The sequence below is a fragment of the Chenopodium album genome, chromosome 7 (genome assembly GCF_948465745.1).
Source record: "Chenopodium album chromosome 7, dcCheAlbu1.1, whole genome shotgun sequence".
NCBI lineage: Eukaryota > Viridiplantae > Streptophyta > Magnoliopsida > Caryophyllales > Amaranthaceae > Chenopodium > Chenopodium album.
The window spans coordinates 57,743,616-57,755,085 of NC_137840.1; the positions used below are offsets into that span (position 1 = coordinate 57,743,616).

Sequence of the window (11,470 nt, forward strand, 5' to 3'; positions counted from 1 at the left end):
AATATTAAATGCTTTTGGTGGGCCCCTATCTAGTATTGGTGTGTATTTTGTACGTATGAACTTGTATGCCCCAAATGTATATATAATTGGCGCACTTTCCAAGATCGTTACAACAAGTTAATCCGTTATTTTGCAAATGGGGTTGATTTAATTCATCCAGAGACATAGATGAGAATCTAGGGTTCTTCGTCTCATCTTCATTTGTTGAATCCTCATCTTCTTCAGCCCCCATTTTCATCTTCATTTCCCAAAATTTCAGATTCTCGCTAAATCCTCATCTTCTTCAACTCCCATTACTCATTTGTTGCTGAATAATAAAGGGTTTTTGGGGTTAAAGATGAAGGAATAAATTGGATAATTGGGGGTAAAAGCACGTCAATTGTGAGCAGATTTAGCAATGCGGACATCAATGGAGCTGATTGAAAGTGATTGTTGCTAGAACTTAGTTGGCAGGAATTAGGTATAACTGACTCTGTTCTTGGGATTAACTTGATTATTAGATTGGTGCATTTTTTGGAATTGGGGTTTGGTCTGGAACATATATTTGTTAATCTAGCATGTATTGGGGTGAAATTGCGTCCATTGTGAACGGTTTTTGGTAATAATGACATTTACAATTGCTATTTTTGATCTGGATCATATATTTGTTAATCTAGCATGTTTCACAAATGACAATATTAATTATCACAAATAAGGCTGGCAATCCCTAACCCGACCCGAAGTTATTGAGAGAAACCCAAACCCGAACAATCCGAATTCGACCCAATTTGACACAAATTTCATATTTTAAAATAATATTAAGTTTTACACTATTTTTGATAGTTTCTAAGCATAACACAAAATTGACCCGAACTCAACCTGTTGACCCGAATTGCCACCCCTAATCACAAATGACAAAACTTTTTATGACTGCGGACAATATTGTTTATTGCTAAAATTATTGGTTAGCTAAAATTATAGGTTATGTTAGGTAATTAATTGTACACACAAATTCCATTAAAGTTTGAAATAAAACAACATTATTTATGACAGTAGATAATATTCTTTATTAGCTAAAATTATTGATGCTTAACTAAAATTATAGGTTAGGTAGTTGGCATTAACTGTACAATATAATACATTGAAATCTCATGAAAGTTTGAAATAAGAGTAGGATTGCTTTAAAAACATACTGGCTTTTTATGATGACATGTGATAGAGTACGTGTTATAGATTAATTGTTAAAGATTGATTGTTTGTCACACATGTTGTTAACTTATGGAAAGAATAATTTATTGAATAATTTATTGAAGGTTGAGGCAGTGATGTTAAGTTCAGAGGTTGCAGAAGATGTTTGCGTATCATTGTCTCATAGTGATGAAGGTGGTGCAATGGATTTGATAAACTTTGAGGAAGGGGTTGGTGTTGGTATTGGTAAATTATGTTTATATGAAGGTGGAGTGGGGATGGATAGTGATGGAGGTAATTGTTGGGGTTTGGTGAGTCCGACTCACCGCGGAAACAAACCCAAAAAACAAGACCGCACTCACAATAAATAAAACCATAAACATAATTATATTAATCACAAGATTAAGATAAGCTAATTACCTTTGACGCGTGCTTCGCTCCAAAATGAGCTCTTACTTGAAAGCTTCAAGTCCCGCTCACACGGAGACCTCCAACGAAGTCCACCCGCACCAACAAAACCGACTAGGTCCAATGTCTTGGGGTTAGCAAGACCCGACCAATAAAACCCGAGTAATTATATTGAGTTCAAAGGTTTTCACTAATTGTGATGCCTTTTCCAACTCTTACTCAAGCATCATTCCCAATGCCCATACTTGGGTATTTATAGGAAATGATGGGAGTGTCATTTACTCTCCCATCAATGTGGGATAGTATGATTTTTCCATTTTATTTTAAAGCTAAAATAAAATTAATAATCAAGCTAGTAATAAATCAACAAGTGGCAAGCTCATGTGAGTGGTTAGGTGAGGACCACTTGGAGAAGGGGGGGACCAAACTTGCTCCCCACTCCCTCTCCCATAACCGGCCACCTCACTCCACACACACTCAAGGACCACAAGCCACATGGCACCCACCCTTGGGCACCAAGGCAGCCAAGGTGGGCTGCCATGTGATGCTGTCCGTGACAGCCACGCCCAGCAAGCCCAGCAGGCCCAGCACTCGCATGCGGGCTGCCAGGCGCTGCTGGCCAGCAAGCCCAGCATGCTTGTGCGGGCTGCTGCTGGCCTTGTGCCTTGGCCAGCGCTGCTAGGCAGCAAGCAATGGCCTAGCCATGCTGCTGCTAGCTGTGGCGAGCTGGCGCGCCTAGCGTGCTAGCTGCTGCAGCTTGTTGCGGCATGGCTTGCTAGCCATTGCGCGCACAAGGCTGTGCCTAGCATGCTAGCACGCACTAGGCAGCGCCTAGCCTTGCGATGCTAGCATGGGTGCGCTAGCACGCACCAGCCAGCCTAGGCTCGGCTTGGTGCGCATGCTAGCCACCATGCTAGGCCATACGCCCTTAGCACTCGGTTTGCTTGGGCATTCCAATGCTAGGGGTATTTTGGTCTTTTGTTGATTTATTACTATTTCTCGTCTCGTCTTTCACTATTTTTCGACTCGACTTCCGACGCTCGGTTTCGACGCTCTAAGCTCGAATTTCCGACGTCTAAATAAATATTACTCGGTCGACTCATTAATTCCTTCCGAATTAATTCGTCGGTTCGGTTTGTTGAATGCTTGGGTGTGACCCGAAGGGTTCAGTCAAGATTAAGCTGTAATATTAATTATTCATTAATATTACTGATCGGAAGCGGCCTCCACCCAGGCATTCCGATCACTTGACCTTACTGAATATATTAGCTTTCTAATAATTCTGAACCCACTAACGGAATAGTACACTTGTTCGAAGGACACCATTCCTTTCAGTAATATGGTGAATCTGAACATAATTAAAATAGACCCACCTGAAGGTGGGAATGATATTTGATTCATGGGAAGAAACTGATATGTACTATAATGCATTTGGCAAGCTAGAAGGGTTTGGTGTGGTTCTTGGCCAAAGTGCATACAAAACTCTGAAAGATGGTCACAAGGTTAAAAGGGCTATTACATGGAAATGTGAGTGTGCAGGTTTTCCAGACACTCGAAGGAGGGTTGGTGGGAAAAGATTATCTAAGGAGTTGGAAGGGGAGCCGGTTGCAACAAAGAATTCAAAAAAATGTGGTTGCGAAGCCGGGATGTATGCTGGTTTAAAGGATCATGGTAAGTGGGAGATAGTAAGAGTGGAGTTGAAGCATAAACCCCATCAAGTATCACCTTCAAAATCAATGCTAGTGACAAAATACAGATTGAAGGTGTAATACCCGAATATTTCATTATTTTATCTAATATATTTTATAGCTAAACTAAGTTTTGCTTAGATAAAAATTATATTACGAGTATAATAGCTCTAACTATGCTTAAATAGGAATTTATTTATTTTGTCCTATATAAACTATCTTGAAACCCTAATAATTATATAAATTGCTTTAGTATATATATATATACGTAGTATATATAAAGCTTTATTTCTTTGCCCACTCTCGTTTTCTGAACGCAAGTCTTCAAAAGTTTGGCAGCAAGATGATTATTCATCTAATTTACAATTCTTAGTTAGTTTTCTAAAAAGCAATTATCATTTGCCTAACCTCATGCTATCATATTTCTTTGATTGGGTAATTTTGTTTCATATCATTCGGATTCAATCATGTTGACTATATGTTCGCCAAATTCAACGAAGTCCCTTATTCGTATACAATCTATTTGGTGTTTCGATCTGAAAGGTAATCACACGATCTTTGGAGTTGTTTGTATAATTGTTTTATATAATTATTGTATGATTTTCTATTCATATGTATGATTCATGTATATAACTATATGATTTGATCAAATCTAATATCTTGTTACTATTATTGTTGTATATGATTGATTGTGTTAGGGTTTTTAATGTTGTTGCTTTAGGGAGTATTATTATTGAGGTTTCAGGGTTACTAATATTATTATTTTGGGTTGAGAATTAATTAATTTTGGGTGCTAGTATTATTACCCTAAGAGTTGAGATATTTATGAATCGAATTGTTATATTATTTGGAATTCTGTGCCATTATTGAGATATAATCTATTAGTTTGTGAATGATTATTTCATCGTTATATGAGATCAAAAGGTAAAGAATTATTATTTTGTTCTTGGTTTGAGGCTCGGCGTTATATACCTTAGTCCTTGGCATGTTGGTAAGAGGATGATAATCATGAGTTAAGAATGAGATACAATCTTTATTTATATTTTTCTATGGTCCCTACAGTGGGAATTGGCCCGTATGTGGTCTGGTTCAAGGTGTTTTCTAGTTATTGGGAGTATTGAAGTTTTTATATTTGTTGGTTTGTTATTCGAATTACTCATGCCCAGGGCTAGGTATAGAACAAAGAGCATGACACATTTATTGGTTATGAGTTAATTAAGTGAAGGATTGTAGTATTATTCGAGGTTGAATTGATAAAGGTTATTTTCAGAGTACAATGTGTTATGTAGTTTTGAACTACATTATTTAATTGAGCTAGTAATGTTGATTATCCTATTATACTCTGTATTTTGAGATGTGGTGATTACTCAGTTTTTTGCTGACGTGTGTGTTGTTTTACTGTGCTATTTGTGTTTGCGGCCATGTCTTTTTCTTATGGCGACCCTACGACGATCTATTTTGGAATTTGTCCTTAATGGTGACACTACTAAAAATTAAGGTTTTTGCGACCACCTCTAACGGTCGTAGAAAATAGCAAAAACGGTCGCAATTCATAATTGCGACCGTCAACGGTCGTAAAGGGGGTGTCGTTATTTACTTGGCCGTAAAAAAAAATTGTGACCGGTTGACGGTCGCAGATTTTTTGCGACCGTTTTTAATATTTTCAACGACCGTTAGGGGAACGGTCGCAAATATTAATAATTGCGACCGTTTTAATCGACGGTTGCAAAATTGGATTTTAGCGACCGCTTAAAGTCGTCGTTAAAAGTTTTCAAAAAAAAAAAAGCACCCACAGCCAGCCTATACTTCACAGCCAGCCCCATCACCAATGTCCACCTAAAACACTACTAACCACCACCGATACACCACCCAACCACCTCGAAAGCACTAGCCCACCCCATAAAACTCACCTTGCCACTCCCGTAACTCCACCAGCCACCCCCATAAATCTCACCCAATAGAAAAAAAATAAAACTGAAAAAAAAAACCTTCTTAGCAAAACAAATTATACCAAAAATCAAACAAAACCAAAAAAACCAAACAATAGCAAACAAAAAATCAAACAAAGCCCACGAAAATTAACTAAATGAAAAATTCGAACATTCTTCAAAAAAAAAAAAAAATTCGAACAAGCAAAAAAAATTGAAGGACATTCAAACACACAACCCCACAGAACTCCAGAAAATAAAGGAAAAAAAAAAAGAAAATCAAGCTAATAAAAATCCAGAAAATCAACCCCCAAAATATGAAAAAATTTACAAAGTATACGAAAACTAAAATCAAACTTTGAATCAACAAAATTCGAACATCAACGAAATTGAAAATCAAACCCAATATCAACGAAATTCGAACAATATATGACAAAAGTCATGAAAATCGAACAAAATTAACAAAAAATATAATCAAACCCAAATAACAGAAAATCGAATAATATATGTAAAAATTCATGAAAATTCGAACAAAATTAACAACAAATCAAAATCAAACCCAAATCAAAGAAATTCGAATACAAACTCCAACAAAAATCACAAAAATCGATTAAAACATGAAACAAAACCGCAAAAATAGATAATAAACAAAAATTTCAGAAAAACCAACATACCTTTCCCAATATTTCTTCCTCTTTGGGTCTATATGTTCAAATTCGACCATAAAAACTCCAGATCTGGAACTTTTATGGGCGAATTTGACCATGAAACCCATAATTCGTTTGTTGAAGATAAACCCTTTTCCATAACTTGTTTGTTGACAAAAAATCCGAACACCAAAACTCAAGATCTGAAAAGAATGAAGAAAAAAAAAATAGGGTCGTGAGATCGAAGGAAAGAGGAAGGAAAGAAGGAGGAAGGAAAGAGAAGGAGGAAGGAAAGAGAAGGAGGAAAAAAAGAAGAAGGAGGAGGAACGTGAGATTGAGAAAGGAAAAAGTAGAAAGAGAAAGGAAATAGGAGGACGTGAGATGTGAGCGGCTATCAACATATTAGGGTTAGGAATAGAGCTCTTTTATACCCTTTTTTTAAAATAAAATTAAAAAAAAAACTTTTGCGACCGGTATAGCGGTCGTAATTGTCGCATTTTGCGACCGCCACTAACGGTCGTAACGAAATTAATTTAATTTTGAATTATTTTTTACATGAATCTTATTTTTAAAATATATTTAAATACCTTTGCGACCGTTTTATAACCCAAAAACGGTCGCAAATATCATATTTTGCGACCGTTTTCATGACGGTCGTAGCAAAAACGGCCGAATTTTAGTAGAGTGAGCATTCAAGATTATAACAGGTTGATCCAGTGATGATCGTAGCTAAAGGAGCTCATGTGTTTCGATTAGTGTTATAACAAGTTTAACTTCTAAAGTTGTACAAAATGCTCACTTAGATTTATGGGTTGTAATTATTGGGATTTTTGTAAGCCTTAACACTAAACAGGTTGTTGAGTGTGGCAGTAATACCTCCGATTTAGGTGTATGCTTTTGCAATTTTATTTAAAGGTTGTATATTTTTCCTTTATTTATTGTTTATTATTAGTTAGTAAATCAGGGGTGTTACAGAAGGAGTTGGAAAAGATGAGGTATGTGAGGCGTAAACTGCATTTTGGAGATGATGTGGGGCTCCCCGCTGCTGCCATGCACAAGTGGTTGGCTAATGAGAGAAATGGGGTTGAGAATATGCCCTTTACTAAGAAGGATGTGAATAATTTGATGTCAAGGGAGAAGAAGCTAAAATTAAAGGATGGGGACAACAATGCTTTGATGAATTATTTCCTAATGATGCTAAAAAATAATAAGAACTTCTACCACATACATCGGTTGGATGCCAATGGGGTATTGCAAGATGTGTTTTGGGTTGATGCGCGTAGCAGAGCTGCATATAAGGATTTCGATGATGTAGTGTGTTTTGATATGACTTTTTTGATGAATAAGTACAACTTGCCCTTTGCAAATATTGTTGGAGTAAACCACCATGGGCAAACAATATTACTTGAATGCGCTATCATATTCCATGAGGACACTGAAACATTTACGTATGTATTATTTTGTTATGGTTTAACTTTGGTTATGTTGTTCTTGATTAGCTTGTTTGTTAGTCTGTTTATCTCTGAACTAATTGAATTGAGGTAACCATGTTAATATTTTTATCCTATCTAACCATTTAGTTGCTTGTTTATGAATTACACAATCAAATGAATGTATAATTTTAAATTATTCAAAACAAAGAGTATGACACTAAGTTTGTTTGTTTGAAGTTTGTTTGTTTGATAATGAAATTTGGCAAATTGTTTATATTAAATTGTGATTTTATGATTATGTAATTCTTTATATGATTCTATAATTTTTTTTTTCATATGTTATAATATATATTGTCATATTAACGTTTATATTGTTATGTTGATGTATACACTGTCATATATACATGACAAGATTTTGCATTTTATTTATTTATAGTATATGTGAACAGGTGGTTGTTCAACACTTGGCTAGATGCTGTTGGTGGTACACCTCCCGTTGCTATCTTGACTAATCAAGATCCTACTATGCGCAAGGCTTTGAAAGCAGTGATGCCACAAACAAGGCATAGGTGGTGTTTGTGGCACATCACAGAGAAATTTGGTAGCAAACTAGGCAAGTATCCAGGTTATCATGACTTCAAGGATGAGTTGAAAAATATTATCTATGATAGTTTATTTTTGGAGGAGTTTGAATTGAGGTGGAATGAGTTTATTGTGAAGTATAAACTTCAAAGCAACCTTTGGCTAGCTGGTTTGTATTCAGAGAGAGAAATGTGGATTCCAACTGCGATGAAACATTTATTCTGGACTGGAATGAGGACGACCTAGAGGTCTGAAAGCATTCACAATTTTTTTGATGAATTTTTTGATAGTAGCACAGGACTATGTGATTTTGCGGAGAAGTATGTTGCTATAATGGAACAACATATCCAATCGGAAAGGTTAGCAGATGCTAATTCAGTTGTTTACCTTCGTGGATTAGTCACTGATTTTAAAATTGAGGAGATGTACAGGAATTTATACATAGATGCAAAGTTTATAGAGATCCAAAGGGAGTGTAAACGGATGATGTACTGCAATGGCAGCAGCATGAGAGATATATCAGATGGTTACTTTGAACACTTGATAGTTGATAGAGTTTATGTTTGGAGTGAGTTTGATAAGAAGGAAAAGCCGATTGGCAAGTTCCGTACTTACCGTGTTCTATTTTTTAATGAAAACAAAAGTGCTGAATGTGAATGCAAGTTATTTGAATGTAGTGGGATTTTATGTAGACATTGCATCGAGGTGTTAGAGTTGCAGCAAATTTTTGATGTACCTACTATGTATATATTGGATAGGTGGTGTAAAGATATTTATCGAATGCATACTAGGGTGAAAGTTGCGTTTCATGATCCAACAAAAATGCTGACGTAGTTCGCTATTACAAGATGATGGTTGTCTTTGCACCTATTTCAAATCTAGCAAGTGACAATGATGAAACAATGATGATGGTAATTGAGGGTCTCAAAGAATTGGAGATGAAAGTGAAAAAGAAAACTACTCCTGCCCTTCCTATGAGTAGTGTTAGGGAGACGGGGTTTAAATCCACTCTTCCTAGTGTGAATAACACTAGGAGAGCTTTAACTTTTGAAACTCCATCATCAGTTGGTAAGAGTGGGGTTGAAGGTGTTGTTGTTCATAGCAGGGAACAGGTTCAGCAACTTGGACATCAAGATATTGTTTTTGGGTCAATTAAGGATCCTCGTAGCAAGAGGGGTGAAGGTACAATTCGTTGTACTAGGTTTATGACGACATTTAAGGAGGGGACAAGACAGAAGGAGTTACGTAAGAAAAAATATGAAGAAAAAAAGGCTCGTGAAGAAAGAGCAAAACAAAAGGCAATTGTCAAACAAAAGAGCGATGAGTGCATTGCTAATTCAACTGATCTTGTGTGTATACGGGTATAATTCAAAATCTATAGTTGTATACAAGTATGTCAATTACAATTTCTTTAATGTACACTTTATCTAGCCAGGTTAGTGAAGACACTGTTTGCAATGAATCATACTTAAGGAGGGGTGAAATGTATTTGGTAAGCTACCTGTTTATATCATTATATGTTACCCAAATTGTTACAGTTACATTTGGCTAAGTTCATCCTTAATTGTTGTAGGCTTCTCTGCAACAACCAACCTATAGATAAGGACCAGCTTTTTATTCATGATGAGTTCGTCGAGATAAATTATTCAAATAACGAAGACATCATGTCTGTAGAAGACGAGTTCATACAGAGAAATGGTCTGCAATGGGGCTGAACTTGGAAAACCACAATTTAGTAATGTGTATTTGCCGAAATTGTTGTAGTCATTGTAATGTTAATGATGGTTGTAGTCAGTTAGAATTTGTTCAAGTCAGTTAGAATTTGTTCTTGTGATGTTAAATATTGTTTTAATTAGACAGGTTGTTTTGTTAGATCATTGCATGCAATTTATCCAAGCTCCCAGTATTGTTTTAGTTGGACTTGTGTTGTTAAATCACACCACCGCAGCTCCGAATATTTTGTAAAAATATGACAATATAAAACAACAATATGATAATAGGTGAAGGTCTTTTTTTAAGCTTCCAATAGTAAATAAAAACATGACAATACTACATTTACAATATGACAATATTGAAAGTCTTTGCTATATTGTCTGGCTAACCATTTTGGCCCAACTCCAACTTTGGCCCAACGCCTATTTTAGCCCAACTTTGTAAAAATTTAAAATTACACATTACATTACAGTTTAAATAATGACAATTACTAAATAGACACATACATTATAACTCAGTAGAAGTTGCAAGGTTCTGGTTCAGGATATAGAATAGGGTACACATAGTTATGAAATTTATGTTATATTGTCATTTTAAAGTTTATATTGTTATGTTGATGTATACACTATCATAATTCATTGGTGTTTTAGAATATGGGGTTTAGGGTTAAGGGTTAACACAAGGTTTAGGATTATTAGGATTAAATGAATTTAATAAGGTTGTTCAATGCATTTTACTTTACAGTAGGATTGGTAATTGAGCTCAATTCCAACAAGGATTGTAATTAGGATATAACTTTCACTAACTTTATTTTACTATAATGAGGAATGTTAATAGTATCTAAATTGATTTTTCAAGGATTAAATTTGATTTTCAATTACATTGTTAATAAAGCTTAACTATATTTAGGATTAATAGTATTGATCGATAATTGACATTTAGATTTCAAAAGATTTAATTTCAATAAAAGGGACCTAAAAAGGATTCAATTAGGATTAAAGGCTTCTTTATAGAATTCAATTAGGTTTAAGGGTCTCTTGTTTAAACTCCAATTAAGATTCAATTAGGTTTAAGGGTCTCTTGTTTAAACTCCTATTAAGATTCAATTAGTTTACGTTTAGTTCAGTTCAGGTCCAATTAGCTTTTAGCTTAGTCCTCGTTTCCTAAATACCTTTTGTCATAAATAATTACAAAAACAATTCATTAAGATTTGATTTTAGTTTAACTCAATTCAATTCAATTGAACTCATAAACACTTACATAAAAAAAACAATTACTAATTAGACTTTGTTAAACATTGTTGATTTTAAGCATTACATTAGGATTAACAAATTCAATTACTAATCCTAATTGGGTAACAAACCAATTAAGTATACTAAGGATATTAATTAAAAGAAAAATCCATCTAACAATTCACCACCAACATTTTTATGTATAAGTTATTTTCATTTATGAATATACTTTTGTCAAATCCTTATGCATTACTGTCATTATTAGTTAATTTATTTACTGTAGATTCAAGAATAAAGGTAATTGGTTCCTTTTGTGTTGTTAGATCATTGTGATTGGTCTATTTTGAAAGGTTTGGATTGAGAACATGGACGAGTGATGTCTTTATCATATTTATTGGCTCTTTGTGATTGGTGTATTCTGGTGCAAATGGATTGATGACATGGACTATTCAATCATCAACTATTTGGGAGGTTTGAATATATTGTATACTATCATATTAACATTTATACTGTTATGTTGACATATACACTGTCATTATTCACTGGGTTTTTGGAATATGGGGTTTAGGGTTAATAGGGTCAAGGGTTGGTTAAGGGTTAAAAGGGTTAAATGTTGGCTAAGGGTCAATTAATAAGGTTGTTAAATGCATTTAACTTTATTAGTATTAGTAA

At 34.9% G+C, this 11,470-nt stretch overlaps 1 protein-coding gene across 1 annotated transcript; it reads left to right on the forward strand.

Moving 5' to 3' along the window:
• The first annotated feature begins 1,244 nt into the window (after positions 1-1,244).
• LOC145640359 (protein FAR1-RELATED SEQUENCE 7-like) lies at positions 1,245-8,687 on the forward strand. The gene is made up of 5 exons (XM_081691651.1): positions 1,245-1,478; positions 2,943-3,246; positions 6,791-7,286; positions 7,721-8,022; positions 8,152-8,687. Exons 1-5 carry the CDS (start codon positions 1,245-1,247, stop codon positions 8,685-8,687), a joined length of 1,872 nt encoding a protein of 623 aa, XP_081547777.1.
• Positions 8,688-11,470: the final 2,783 nt, after the last annotated feature.